Genomic DNA, 14,948 nt, shown 5'->3' with positions numbered 1-14,948 from the left:
CATGGCCCTCCCTTCTGGCCAGCTGTGTGTCCACCCCTTTTGGAAGGAGCAACAGGTCAGGCCTGTTACAAGAGGTGGGCTGAAGTCTGTGTTCCTGGGGAACTGGAGGAAAGCTGAGGCTATGTCTCCCCCTCCTGCTTGATAACAGCAGATCCCTGCAGCACTGCCTTGGGACAGGCCATTGCGAACGAACCATGATGGGTTTAAAAAGTGCTACACTGCCTCAGCTAGGCAAGGCTGCTGTGGTTCTGGATTTGCCTGACTATGAAAGGAGACAGTGCTGGGGCCGCTTGCAGGGATGGCACAATGACTGGTGTGCTCATGTTCATAGGGGTCTGGAGATGGACGTGCCTGTGCACATGCGTTACTTCTATCGGTATTCCTTCAATGTGTTGACATTAATGTTGATCCCCTGCTTTCCTCTTTCATGATGGAGAAGGAATCAGTGCCATCTGTTAACTATTCAAGACTATTCAAGGTCCTGGGTGGCATGGCTGTGTCTCTTGGCTTTGGTATGGACTACTTGTGAATTCCTACAGTTTTAACTTCACATGTAGACCTTACAAATCAGGCCAGTGACTTGTATGTGTGCCTGCATGCTGAATATTCTGTAACCCATTGAATTAGTGCTATGTGCCTGGCATGTCTGTATTCATATAAACAGGATGAAAAATGCCCCAAGGATGGGAAATACATCGTTCTCTCCCAGACTTAAGCATTCCAGTGTCAATTCTGTCTAATTTGCATGGTTCAAATGCAGCGGGTAGGAGTGGTGGGAAGCCCTGGAGAGTATCTGATATTTATTTGGCATCTTTGGCACTGGGACTGAAACACAGCCAATGTAATCATCACTCTTAAAATAAAGCTTAATATAAACCAATGTTGTAGAGACCAGAGATGTATGCCCCCACTGCACTTCTGTAAACCAGCAGGCTTGCTTCCTAACGTTCCCCAAGCTTTGTGTATTTCTCAGCTTTCAATAGAGGCCTTTCTGGTGGAATTTTTCACTGCCCAGCTCTTCACACAGTCGTCACATTGATTTATTTTCCACTCCAATGTCAGCAGCCCAATTGCGAGGGGAAAATTAAATCTTTTAGCAGGCTGTCCTTGGTAAGGCAAAAGACTGCTACCACCCAAATACTCTGCTTGCCCACAGCTATAATTAAATTCAGATAACTCCTCTGGTTTAATTTTCCATAGGCCTCAGCTAGACTAAGTGTGTACCCCAAAGAACATGTGTCAAGCTTTTCCAACCCAACAGGCCATGATGGGACAATTTTTTTTTAAAGTCATTTCAGGGAATTTTTGATATTTATATAAAAATTTTATCAATACATATTTCATATGGGTTTGTGGAGTTGGGAAGCTGTCTCTGTGCAGTGAGTCCTGCTTTCCAAGAGTCCCAAGGTGTGAGTTCTGCTGGTGTGAACAGGTGTATTCTTTGCTGGGTAAAAAATGGCTGGACCCAGACAGTGGCTGGTGGCTAGTCACAAGTGCTGTTCCCCAGGGCTCAGTATTGGAGCCAGCCCTGTTTAATATCATCTTCAACAACCTGGACAAGGGGATTGAGTGTCCCTTATCAAGTTTGCAAATGACACCATGTTGTGTGGGAGCGTTGACCTGTGGAAGGGCAAGAGGGATCTGGACAGGCTGGATCAATGGGCCAAGGCCATTGTATGAAGTTCAGCAAGACCAAGTGCCAGATCCTGCACTTGGGTCACTACAACCTCATGCAGTTCTACAGGCTGGGGGATGAGTGGCTGAAAAACTGCCCAGCAGGAAAGGACCGAGGGGTGCTGGTCTACAGCAGCCGAACATCAGCCAAGCGTGCGCCCAGGTGGCCAAGAAGGCCCATGGCATCCTGGCCTGTATCAGCAATGGTGTGGCCAGCAGGACCAGGGCAGTGATTGTCTCCTGTACTCGGCACTGGTGAGGTCACACCTTGAATCCTGTGTTCTGTTCTGGGCCTGTCAGTACAAGAAAGACATTGAGGGGCTGGAGCGGGTCCAGAGAAGGGCAGTGGAGCTGGTGAAGGGTCTGGAGGGTAACTCCTATGAGGAGCAGCTGAGGGAGCTGGGGGTGTTTAGCCTAGAAAAAAAGGCAGCTCAGGGGGGACCTTATTTCTCCCTACAACCACCTGAAAGGAGGCTCTAGTGAGGTGGAGGTTGGTCTCTTCTCTCAGGTAACAAGAGACAGGATGAAAGGAAATGGCCTCAAGTTGTGCCGAGGAGATTTAGGTTGGATATTAGGAAAAACTTTTTCACAGAAAATGTTTAACAGTCAAGCATTGGAACAGACTGCCCAGGGAAGTGGTAGAATCACCATCCCTGGAAGAGTTCAAAAAACATGCAGATGTAGAGCTCAATGACATGGTTTAGTGGTGTACATGGTGGTGATGCTGGGTCAACAGGTGGGCTTGATCATCTTGGAGGCCTTTTCCGATTCGATTGGAGGTCTTTTCCAAATAATAATTTTATGATTCTGTGTATATCTGAAATGGTCTAGGTGACCTAACTTGACTTTGGCACTCTCACTGAAAGCTCCTTTCCAAGATGAAGGGGTATTTTACCTATTGGGTTAGTTACATGCTTAATTAATTTTCATCCTTAACAGCTAACAAAATAATTGTATTTATGACAACACTTATGCTGTATCTCTCTGGCCCAGATTTACTGAGAAGTTCATGTTGTAAAGAAAAGCTAGAGATCTGGCTACCTGATATTTCCTCATATCAGTCATGTCAGTTTTAATGTCAGTTTTCTTATTTGTGAGGCAAGCATCACTTTTGTGGGCTCTTCTTCATCTTGATGCCATCATGATGGCAGAACAAGTTCTGTATTCAAACACATGCCGTAGCCTTCCTCTTTTTGCTCCTTTCAGTGTTCAGCATTTCATGCTTCTGGGCCTTTTTCAGACTTTGAGCAAATCCATCCCATTATCCAAGCTAAATTTTTAACATATCCCCAGCAAAGCTTATGCCTGATGCAGGAGGCAGGCCAGGCAAACAGCCAGCTGTACCCCCGTGTCAACTGTATATTGTCCTATATATTTTAACCAAACAGAGGAGCCACATGTATGAAGTATTCCTGTTCGTCTGTGGCAGCAGAAAGATGATACAGGCATACAGTATGCATCTTTAGTATCAATATTAAAATAAAGAACCAAAGGCAGAGAAAAGCCTTTAGTCCTTGTCAAGGACTAAAAAAGCTTAAGAGTGAGAGTCTTAAGGAGCTCAGACTTCCTTAGGGTATTGGGGAAAAAAAAAAAAAAAAGGTTAGAAGTTGATTTTGTAAAATCTAAGTATCTCTATAGGGACAAAGGTTCTGCAGGCTCTTAAGTCTAGCAGGGAAGAACATGATTAACTCAATATAAACAAACTTGTGATCAAAATTTCTTCAAAGTGAGGGCAGTTCTAAGCCAGAGTGTAGTCATGAGGGACGTGACTGATTCCCTCTCTCTAAGGCTTTCATCTTAGGCCTGATGTGTTTCAGAAAGACTTGCTTTAGTCAAACCTGAGTTATGGTCTCAAGAATAATTTGATTCACATTCTATGGGTATGCTATACAGGAAATCTGATTAGATTACCATGCTGCCTTCAGTCTGAATCTGGATATGTGAGTGAAAACTTCCGAGTTTTCTGAGCGTCTTTGCAATTAATATTAATTTTAGCTTTTTTTGGTGGGGGGGTGGGCAGGGAGGAGGGAGTGGGGTGATGAGAAAGAAGCATGGGGAGAAATTAGAGATTGGCATTTGAAATACTACATAGAGCTGTGCTTAGTTGCCTCCCAAAACAATCTAGTAGCAGCAAAGGGAGGCAGTAGCTTGGTCTCTTGCAGGCCATGTAAGTAAAACCTCATTAGACTTTTTTTTTTTTTTAACTGAGCATGCTTAAAACAACCTTGTAATCCCTTATAGGTCTTGTCTGTTTAAGGAAGTTCAAAGCTATTGACTTTAATTGAGTTACTCTTGCTTTACAATAATGTAAATGAGATGAGAACTTCCCTTAGTCATGGCCCTGGTTTATATTACAATATAATAGCCAAATAGACTCCATTTGGAGTTTTGAAACAGAAAATCTCTGGTAAAATTAATTCTTAATTTTAAATTTATGTAATAACTCCAAGGCACATTTTGTTACTCTATGTTTTCAAAGTAATTAAGGGAGCACTTGTAGGGAATTGGTTTATTAGCCAGTACTTGGTATCCTTACTGAAAAAAAAAAAGTTGAAATTGTTCATAAGTGAGTACTATATAATAGGAACAGCATTTAAAAATTTAGACTTAGCTTTGCTACATTTTAGTCTCTTTTCTAATTCTGATATAGTCATATTACACAGGGCCTAAACTAAACTAGATCAAAGGGAATCCTTGTCTGGGTTTGCCTTATCTGAGAAATTCTCTTTGGTCCCTGCCAATTCAGAAATGAGTTTTAGTTGCCAAAATGTGTGCATTATGGCTTGCTACATTATCAGCAAAAATATCACGAATTCCTGTGGAATTCGAGCTAAACAGGCAGCTTACAACAGCCACCCTTATCATGTAACACAGCAGCTATCAGTCCCTTAATTTAAGGTTGCCAGTTATTCCCCATGTAATAGCCCCAGAAAGTACTCCAGAAAATGGCCCTGAGGTTCCTTTTCATGCTCTGGTTGAGCAGTTTAAAGCAGGCAAGCACAGCTCAGCACATCTCCAGGGTGTTCTGAAGCCAATCCATGTTTTAATAAAGATTGACACTTTTAAACAGTGCAGGAAAGTTGATGCTCAACTCCTATTGCATTTCAATTGAAGTTGGATACCAACTTCTCTTTGTCCTCTAATGGAAATTCTACCATAAATAAAGATACAGGAGAAGTCATGTAAGAAAAGGGTCTTTGAACAGTCAATGAGGAATGAAGGGAGGTGATTTTTTAACCTTCTAAATTATTTATCCTACAGTCTTTTAAAAAATTGTGTTCAGAATAATGTTTCATATACAACTTAGCCTGAAGAGAGAAAGAAACTGGCCTGTAATAGGGGAGATAAGTTTTAACTGTAGAGGAATTATGCATTTCCCATAATGAATTTGGACTGTGTAGTACCCTTTTGTTTAGTCTGAACACAGCTTAGTTTTTTGTTGGCTTCTTGATTCCTTGGCTACAGGAAAGGGGGAATAATAAAACAAATACAGGATCCTTTTGCAATTCCGTTATAGTAATCCTCTCTGATTCAAACCATGCCCCACTGTTACAGACTTAAACTTTAGGCAACTGCAAATAATAACAAAATGGGAGTAAGAAGTGGAAGCAGAGTAAGAACTATTTTGAATTTTACCTCCGTTTGTTAAACTTCAGTGCTTTCCACTGCTTAGTGCTGGCACTTCGGTGAACATTATCAATGCTGCCATGGGCATTGACTGGAGGGGTCAGTCACTCTCCATCCCTTCTTCATTCAGCAAGAGCACCAAGCAAAGTATATATATCCTTGCAAAATATTTACAAGGAACAGAAACTTACAGCTTTAACTCCTTTAGACATCCTGACCACAAACATACCTTGTGTGTGTGTTGGGAATGAAAGCTGGAATAATTTATTTTTTGACTATGTAGCATTTGCTACCAGCTTCTTGTCCATCAGTGTTCTTTCATCCTGGAATAGGTCCCTCTGGTTTATAGGCTCTGAAGTCCAGCTAGATGATGGGCTGATCTTACTGCCCTTCCCTCCTTCTGCTTCACCTGCTGATGTTGCTACATAAAGTTTGTAGTACAAAAGAATAGATTTTCTAAGTCTTCAAACAGGTACCTGATGGGTACTTCAGAGATGGCAACCTTGTTTTCTATGCAAGCAGTAGTTTGTATTAGGATTCTTTGTCACTGCAACAGTGCTGTGGATCCATGCAGCCTGTACAATGGGGCTGCAAGTGTTCAGGGAGCAAAGGACCAGCTTTGGTAGGAATGGACTTCAGTTTATTTAGTAAAATTTAGTAGCACATATTATACTTTGACTGCACAGTTCTATGAAGCATAATGTGACTGCACACTGTTCATGGTTCTGTATGGGAGTCATGTCTCACATGTACTGCTCTTGTATACTTTAGCCTGTAGTCCTCCCCTTCTTCCTTGCTCCTTCTCCCTGAGCTAACTGCTCCTTTCTCACAAGGGGCCTGGAGGGCTGAAAAACATTACAGATTGCATGCACAGTGCATATTCAGGCTGCGTATTTGATATTTCGGCAGTCATTCTCCGATTCAGCATTCAGTGCAGCTTACAAAAGTGTATGTCCGTGGTTTTGCACAGCCTCTTTGTGTTCTTCAGTAACATCAGATGATGTGAAGGTGTTCCGTGGAAATGTGCCTCATCTGGAAGCCTCATTCATTGTTAAAAGTTGCAGTACCTTAACACACATATCTCCAAGCATAAGCCACCTAAGAAATAAATGTTCTGCTTTGAGGGAGCTCTTAGAACATGATACGGAAGGAGGAGTAAGAGCCTACTTGGAGAAGACTCTATACTTGATGCCAACAAACTTTTAAGAAAGCTGAGAGCTGTTTTGCTGTCTCAGGCTGTTAATGACAGACCATGCTTTTCTTCATTGTTGGAATATTGGTAGGTTTATGCTACATAATTGAGCTAAACTTGCTGGCTTGTGTACAAAAGCAGTCCAGCAACAGCAGGTTACATTTGAAAAATTTGCTTACCCAGATCTCCTTTCTCCCCTAGTGTTCATTCTTTAGGACTGATTGTTTTGCCACAGCATGCTGAAGAGGAACGATTAGGCAGGAAAGTGTAATGCAGTCAACATGAGAAGGCTGAGAAGGCTGTCTTCATTTTGGTAGCGTCTGTTCTTACTGTGTCTTACAAAGCTGCTGCAGCACTGAAGTGAGGTACTGGAATTCAGTGGGTTTTAGTGTGATTGGTGTTAGAGCAAGAGATGTTGGAAATTGAGAATGTACGGTACAGCTGTGCTCTGTGTTGTTTTTTCTGATTCCTCTCTGGTCTGAATAAGAAGTGGCCCGATAAACGGAGTTTATATCTGAGGGCTGATTTACTTCTCTTGAAGTAGTGTGGGGAGGAAATGGAGGGACAGTCCCCTGGCATACTGCCCAGGCTGTGCTCGCAGAGCAGTTAGAGCCCCAGGCTTGTCTGAGCTGCCCCAGGCATGGCTGGTGCCATGGCACATCAGCAAAGCTAGGTGGCCTAGCAGTGCTGTGGAGTTGCATCAATTCATGTTGCAGGGGCGGTGTCTAAGTGCCTTGCACGGGCAGTGGTCAGAGTCAAGGTAGTTACATACGGTATTGTAACTTCACCCTCTGTAGTGTATCATGGAATTTCATGAGCCAGGAAGATGTGGCCCACGCCCTGAGATGATGGGAATGCTTCCTGTGCTGGGATTCTGGATGATAACCAGAAATGGCAGGCAACCAACCATCTCAGGAACTGCAATCCTGCTTAGCCAGCCAACAGAAAGTGGTAAAAACTCAGAAATGGCTGTATCTTCCTTTTTCCTAAAGTCAAAGCCATTAAACTAATTCCTTTCAGCTCTATTAGCATGCTGCAGTTTTCAGCGTGAGCTCACAGCATGTTTATAATGGCAAAGATTGATTTATTGTCACCTCATGAGTCAATGTATTTGTATTAGCCTGTGAATGTCCCTCATTTTCTTTGTGGAAGTGCCGAAGAGAGCCATGTTGCCTTTCTTGATAACTCATAAGAGCTCCTCTTTGTTGTGCCCCTGGAGAAGAGGCACTTTAAAATCCTGCTTCTGAGTGCCTCTTCAGTAGGTAGTGAGAAGCTCTTGTCTGTTGTCTTTCTGCTGTTGGTTCTAAAATGCTCTGCAATTTTCTCCATTTCTGCCTCTCTGGCTTTGGGCCTTCAGTAAACGAGGGCAAGCCAAGGTGTGAACAAGGGGAATCTCACATGCAAAAGCTCAGGTTTTATTATTCTATCTCAGCAAAGGCAGAGTATTGCCCCTGGCAATACAGAAGTCCTCTGAGGCTGTTGGAAACATGCTAGTCTTCAAATGATAGCCAGCTTCTTTCCAAAAGGGAGAGATGCCAATAGCTATGTTAATAAATGTCATAAAAACAAGACACAGGATGTGTTTCTGTTCTCTCCCGCCATCCTGGTCATTGCATACAGTTTAGAAAATCAGGACACTCCCTTAACTTCCTGTGGAGAATTTTGCAATTTTTACTTCTCTGTAGGTGATTCCAGGTGCTTGTCTGGTATTTTGGCTCCCCAAACTAAGCCAGAGATTTTGCTAACCCCTTCTTCCTCCTGCACAGTGTTTATCCCATTGTACATTGACCAGATGCTATGACTGAATGCCAGCCTGCCTCTCAGTTAAGAATTAAATGAAGGAAATAGTTTCAAGTAAAACCCTGGGAAAAAATGTTATGCGGTTTATCTGTCTCTCTGTACGGTGTGTGTTTACTTGTTGCAAGGATTCAAGTATCTATGCGTAGGGGCTACATTTCCAATTTCTATCCTTATTTGTAAAAGCCATCAGAAAAGGTTAATGAGGATCTCAGTTCTCCACCTAAACTCCAGTTCTCGTTTTCTGCATGCTGCAGGTTCTCTCTCAGGAATGATTTAATTTACCATAGGGGTAGCGTGTGTGTGTGGGGGGGGTATTTTCAGGCTCTGTAGCTGCATTTAAAAGGCAAAACTGGTCACACCAGAAAGTCAAAAAGAATTTTCTCTCTCCTAGTTCCCAAAAAAAAAAAAAAAAATAAAAAAAAAAAAATATATATATATATATTCAGTGACCATATAAGTATAGATCCTACTAGTTTCTGAAACAAGGTCAATGGCAGTCTTTGAGAGCATTTTATAGGGTACTTGGGTTCATATTTCTCCATCAGCTAGAATGCCCCAAACTCACACCAGAATCTGGCTGCCTGCAGCAGGCAACTGTTCCTCTCTCCTTCCTGGGGAAGGAATTTGTGCAGCTGGATATGTCTCCTGGAATAAGTCAGAGCAATCAGTGCCAGTGTAGCATGTCTGACTACCTATCCACTAATTTCCGTGCACTAAAATGCTTTATTCTTGGAAGGAAAGAAAGGTTCAGGTCTCAGCCTCATTTCAGCATCTTTTCAGCTTTCTCTGAAAGAATGCTTATCATATGGAGAAAAGACAGACTAGCTTAGAAAGAGTTTCTTCCTTGGTTCTCAGTATCCCTGAGGAAGAACCCCCTTTCCCACTGCTGCTGCAGAGCACCAGACACTGGTTAAATGGTATGACATAACAGTGCCCGTTCAATGATGGCATGATGTTGAAAGGCAGTCTTCTATATTTGAGTGTCTGTAGCTGTTGCTGTTCCTGCTTTTTTTTTTTTTTTCTCTTCCTCTCTGATATTGTTGTTGTCTACAGAAAGAAAATGTGAGTCAAATAGCATCAAATTTGTAATACCACAATTACTAAGAAATGAAACAAACTGAAGTTGCCAGCTCTGTAGTACTGCTTTTAATGGATTTGTGGTGTTTATCTGCTATGGAAATCTTGTGTGTCAATCAGATATGTGAAAAGCATGAAAAATGCTGAAAATACAGCAGAGGAGTTCAGATTATTTGAACAGATACAGGGAGAATATTGTATCTTGTCAAGGACATTTTCAAATAATGAATGTGTCTTGCATTAAATTAATTTGTTCCCTTTCTGAAGTCTAGATGTTACTGTCACAGGAATACCATGACAGCTGACACTCATGGCTCTCTTGCTGGTAATTTGAATGGGAGCCCAAGGATTGAAAGGACCAGGGAGATTGTCTCTTGCCCTCTAATGATGATTGTTCTGGGATGAGGCTAATCTAGGATTTCAGCAAGTGGTGTGAGGAGAACTAGAGCTCCTGAGGATATCGGACTCCAAGATTCTCTTGTCAATTCACTTGTTAATGCTAAAGGACATTTTTGGGAAAAGTTCATCTGTCTCAAAAGAGCCCAGCCAAAATGAGGAGATTGGAAGACCCGTGGTTCTTGCTTACTTTGAACACAGCATAGCACTTGCCTGATTCGATGAGCAGCTCTTGCTCCTCAGCATGTGCTTGACAGTGTTGGTGAGAGCACCCCCTTGGCGGGGGCCTGTGCTTCCTCTGTTCCAGGTTCTCTGAGCCAGACCCCAGCCACACACTAGAGGAGCGAGTGGTACACTGGTATTTCAGCCAGCTGGACAACAACAGCAGCAATGACATCAACAAGCGGGAGCTAAAGCCTTTCAAACGTTATGTGAAGAAGAAAGCCAAGCCCAAGAAATGTGCCCGGCGTTTCACTGACTACTGTGACCTCAACAAGGACAAGTCAATCTCGCTTCAGGAGCTGAAAGGGTGTTTGGGAGTCAGCAAGGAAGGAGGTGAGGGCCTTTTCTTCCTCATTGCATGACAGTAAAAACTGACAAAAAAACATGGCATATAAAAACTGAGTTAACAGCAAATGCAGAAATCCGTTTTCTCCCAGCTGTTTCAAAAGTGTCACAGTTTGTGTGAGGAAATGAGTGGGATTAATACACTGCGATGCAAATGTAGCTTGTTACTTGTTTTATGGCTCCATCTTCTATGCCTTATCACAGGCCTCTATGCTAAGCACTGTACATAAACAGGACAACAGATGAGAGTTCTTGGCCAGAACACTGCTTGCACCATTGAAGTCCTTGGAAACTGTGGTTAAGACCAGGTCCCTTCTGAATAATACCCTGCTAACAAGATTCTGTTGTCTCAGCCATGCAGGCAGGATGATGTATGAGCCAGCACAGACCCAGTCCTTCTCTGGAGACCCTGTTTACTAACAGAAATAATATTTATTTTCATTGCTAAATTCAGCATGCAGGAGAGTGGATGATGCAAAGAGAACAAGTCAGAAAGAAAGCACAGGGCTGTACTGTTGCCCTTTTTCAGAATTAAATTGTACTTTGAGAATGGGGGAGAAATAAGGCATGTGGATAACCTATTTTCCTTTCTGTTTAGCATCTGAGCAATCAACCCACCCTCCTGCCTTTTCTTCCTTTTTTCATCTTCACCTCATCATCTGTTGGGACCCAAACCAAGCTGATATTTTTGGAACTTTTAGGAATTGAAACTGTTCAACACAGGTTCAATAATTATCAGTCATTCTTGACAGTGGTCAGACTTGCTTGGCAGGAGGAGGGAAACAGGGAGATTCCAGGGGACTAATTTCCTGTGCAGGTGTTTTGGCTGTGCAGACAGCTGTTGTTATAAGTGTCACGGTAGTTGGGAAGGGTGGCTTTTTTTTCTCCCATTGTAATCTTTCCTTAGTCCTTTTCTCAGGTTTAGCACAAGTGGGAAGGGAGTCAGTACCTTTGGATGTTGGGAAGTTGCATTTTCTAGGTGCTTTGCAAACATCTTAGTTACCATAATAAGCATATATCATTACTTGTCAGTTGTGAGAAGCATTCAGCTTCCTAGCCCTGTGGAGGTGTTTTTTTAGTCATCAGTACTTTACTGAGGAATGACATACCAAAATAGCAGTCCTTAATTTTATTACCTTCCCAATAGGACGAATATGCCAAATGGATTTTATTGCTATTTGGCCTGGAATAAGACTCTCTGGAATCTGCTGCCCTGGCCAACTGACTGTTCAAAATTTAGTTTATGGAAGGGGAAAAAAATCAAAGGGAGAGAAGAAAGAAAATGTGAAATGTTGAGCCCATGTGAAGGGGAAAGAAGGCAGCAAGACATTGTTGTGAGTGCCTGATTGTCCAACAGTTTGCTGAGAACACAGCCTTGACCTTTCATTGTTTCTTCTGTTGTATGAGGAGGACAGGACTGGGGTCAAAAAGGGGCTCTGATCTTGTTCTGTCATACAGCTCCACGTACCTACTACAGACCTCACAAGCCTTGAGGATGAAAGATGAAGGGATAAGTTAAAGAATGTTGAGGACTAAAAAGCAGCGCAGGGGGCAGTGCAGAGAGCAGGTACTAACATGGAAGAAAGAACAGAGGGAGAGTGCTCCAGAGGTTCAGTAAGCAAGGTTGTAATGGATCTTTTTTAAGAATTCATGAGGTTGTGAGGTGGTAGATGACATGTTTTCTATGCTTCCTATTCATAAGAGCTGCTAAATTTAGAAACAGTCAATATCTTTGCCTTTGACATGGTCCCCCACAAATCCTCTCTATTCTGTAGAGAGATGGTTGGATTATTAGGTGAATAAGGAATTGGTTGGATGGTCACATCCAGAGCTCAGAGTCCTGATGGCCATCAGGGACAAGTGGTGTCCCTTGGGGTTCATACTGGACCAGTTATTTAATATCTTCATTATTGACATAGTGGGATTGAGTGCACCCTCAGGAAATTAGCAGATGACACCAAGCTGAGTGGTGCAGTTGCCATGCCCAAATGATGAGATGCCATCCAGAGAGCCCTGGACATGCTTAAGAAGTGGCCCATTGGGAATCTCATGAGGTTTAAGACAACCAAGGGCAAGGTCCTGCACTTTGGCAATCCAACCAGGACAATCCCAATATCAACACATGCTATGGATGAACAGATCAGAGCAGCCCTGCCCAGAGGGGCTTGGGGGTGCTGGAGGGTGACAGGCTGGACATGACCCAGCCATGGGCACTCCCAGCCCAGAGAACCAAACGTGTCCTGGGCTGCATCCAAAGCAGCGTGGGCAGCAGGGCCAGGGAGGGGATTCTGCCCCTCTGCTCTGCTCTGCTGAGACCCCTGAGCACCTGCAGTGCTGCATCCAGCTCTGGGTGCCAGCACAGGAAGGACAAGGACCTGCTGGAGTGAGTCCACAGGAGGGCCGTGAGATGATTAGAGGGATAGAGCACCTCTGCTGTGAGGAAAGGCTGAGAGAACTGGGATTGTTCATCCTGTAAGAGAAAGCTTGGAGTGATGTAACTGTGGCCTTCCAGTACCTGAAGGGAGCCTATTAGAAAGAGGGAGAGAAACTTTTTACAAGAGCACAGAGTAACAGGACCAGGGGAAATAACTTCAAACTGGAAGAGAGTAGGTTTAGAGTAGGTATGAGAAAAAAATTCTTGACTGTGAGGATGGTAAGGGCTGGAACAGATTGCCCAGAGAAGCTGTGTATGCCCCATTACTGGGAGTGTTCAAGGCCAGGTTGGATGGGACTCTGAGTAGCCTGGTTTAGTGAAAGGTGTCCTTGCCCATGGTGGGGGGGTTGGAACGAGATGAACTTTAAGATGCCTTCCAACCCAAATCATTCTATGATTCTGCAATCTTACCCTTCTCTAACTTTCCTTTATCCTGCTCATAGGTTCATGCAGTCAGTCCCTGTATTTTGCTGTCTTTCTCTGTACCATGGCCTCCAAAGATCTGGGGTTGAGGTCACTGTGGGTTCAAGCCAAGAGCTAGCTGGCAACCTTTTTGATGATGTACTTTCAGTTGTAAACCGATGATGTTAGATGAAAACAAAACTTTTCATGGAAATGTTTCTGTTTCAACAAAAGCTTTGCTTGAAAGGTTCTTCTGGTCTAGCTTGGTTGAGGAGGGGTTGCAGGAAGGCAAGGAAGGTTATAATTTCCCCTTTTTATACTTCATTAGAAGCAAACTTAGCTCAGATGGTCCAAATACTCTTTGGGTGTCCAGTAGCATAAGGACTAAAATGAAGTGGGTCATCCTTCCAGATGAGTATGCCTCTTGCTAGGCAAATTGAACACTTGTAATGGCTTTGAAAATAAAACATAATACAAATTTTGTAGTATTTGGGATGCTGAGGAAAACAGATATTAAGCATTCTGCATTTTTGTCAGTGTTTTGCTTTTTTTTTGTTGGGCAGTTCCTTCCAAAAGTGGAAATAGAGCTGCTTAAAGGAAGCATAGAGCATAGATAACACACTACTGTTATGTGCCTCTTGGGAGCTAGAGAGTCCAAATAAGATTTATTTGTGGGGATTCAGCTGGGATATTTGTAAGGACAAACCTGAATCTGACCTCTTTCCAGCTTAGAATTAAATCTGTTTGAGATGCATAGCTGTGTCTGTCTTCCCTTCCTCAGTGGTCTCTTCCTATCTGTGCTAACCTAATATGTGGGTACTGCCAACCAGAGGTTCTCCAGTGACAAAAATAGCTGCCCAGTCTATCAGAAACCCTTCCTATTTTCCATCCTTATAGTGACCCAAAAAGTTGCTGGCAAATCTGCTAGGTCTGGTAGTCACTTTGCACAGTTTTTTGTCCCTCTCTTTAAACCAGACTTGTTTTTATCAGGGGCCATTTATATGGAAAAATGCCATTCTTGGATTTCAGAATGGAGTGGTCACATAAGAGTCAGCCTTTGAGTGTTTGCAAAAGCCTGAAAATGGCTTCTTAAGTTGGTGCAGAACAGGCAGGCAAGTCTTTTAGCTTAGAGTATGCCAGAAACAGTCTTTGGCATCACTTGATCTAGGATTGTTTGAGGAATAGTGGAAGGAAAACAGACTGATTTACAGCCTGTTAAAAGTTAGCATTCCTCAGCATAGTCTGCACTGCCTGAGTTAAGGGGGGAATCATCTGTGATCAAAGAACAAATGTATCTCTCTGCATTAGTCAAAAGGCAGGATCCTTGAGAGGAGATAGACACACATTGTAAAGCTTTGCTGGAAAGTTACTGCACCCAAGATTAATTGGAGTCCAGTGATGTTGGAGAGGAGGGCTGATCTGAGGAGGCTTGTGCTAGTTGTGCTGGCTGCAAAATGTTGGAGTTGAGTTTTACTTCTATATTCTTCCAAGTTCAGAAGACAAAGTCAGCATTTTGTGCCTGCCCAAAGAGGAGCTAAGGGAATAAACAGCAAAGAAATGTCCCTCTGCCAGCTGACGGGAAGTTCCCTTCTGCCAGCTCAGATCCTGTGATTGCTGTGCTATCCAAGAGCTTGTCAGATGGTAGGTGTTGGGTGCACTTCACAGGACATGAGGATGTCTGAGGTGGAACCCAGCCACCAAGAGTGCAGTCCAGAAACAGGATTGAAATATCTTAATTAAAAAGTGTATGTGTATGCAATTAAACAGAACATCACTTTC

General features: G+C 43.1%; 1 protein-coding gene across 7 annotated transcripts in view; it reads left to right on the top strand.

The window, feature by feature from the left end:
- The window catches only part of SMOC1 (SPARC related modular calcium binding 1), a 162,356-nt gene that overhangs the window by 140,776 nt on the left and 6,632 nt on the right, over window positions 1–14,948 (top strand). For all 7 annotated transcript variants that reach the window (XM_066188207.1, XM_066188208.1, XM_066188206.1 and 4 more), the window contains one exon: window positions 10,074–10,321. In XM_066188207.1, coding sequence (XP_066044304.1) covers window positions 10,074–10,321 — 248 coding nt within the window. The remainder of the gene's footprint in view (window positions 1–10,073; window positions 10,322–14,948) is intronic.

This window comes from Chamaea fasciata, unplaced genomic scaffold (assembly GCF_029207755.1).
Source record: "Chamaea fasciata isolate MVZ Bird 193981 ecotype frontalis unplaced genomic scaffold, bChaFas1.0.hap1 SCAF_7, whole genome shotgun sequence".
Classification (NCBI taxonomy): domain Eukaryota; kingdom Metazoa; phylum Chordata; class Aves; order Passeriformes; family Sylviidae; genus Chamaea; species Chamaea fasciata.
The sequence above is the reverse complement of the archived record's forward strand: the minus strand, read 5'-3'. Positions and strand labels throughout refer to the sequence as shown.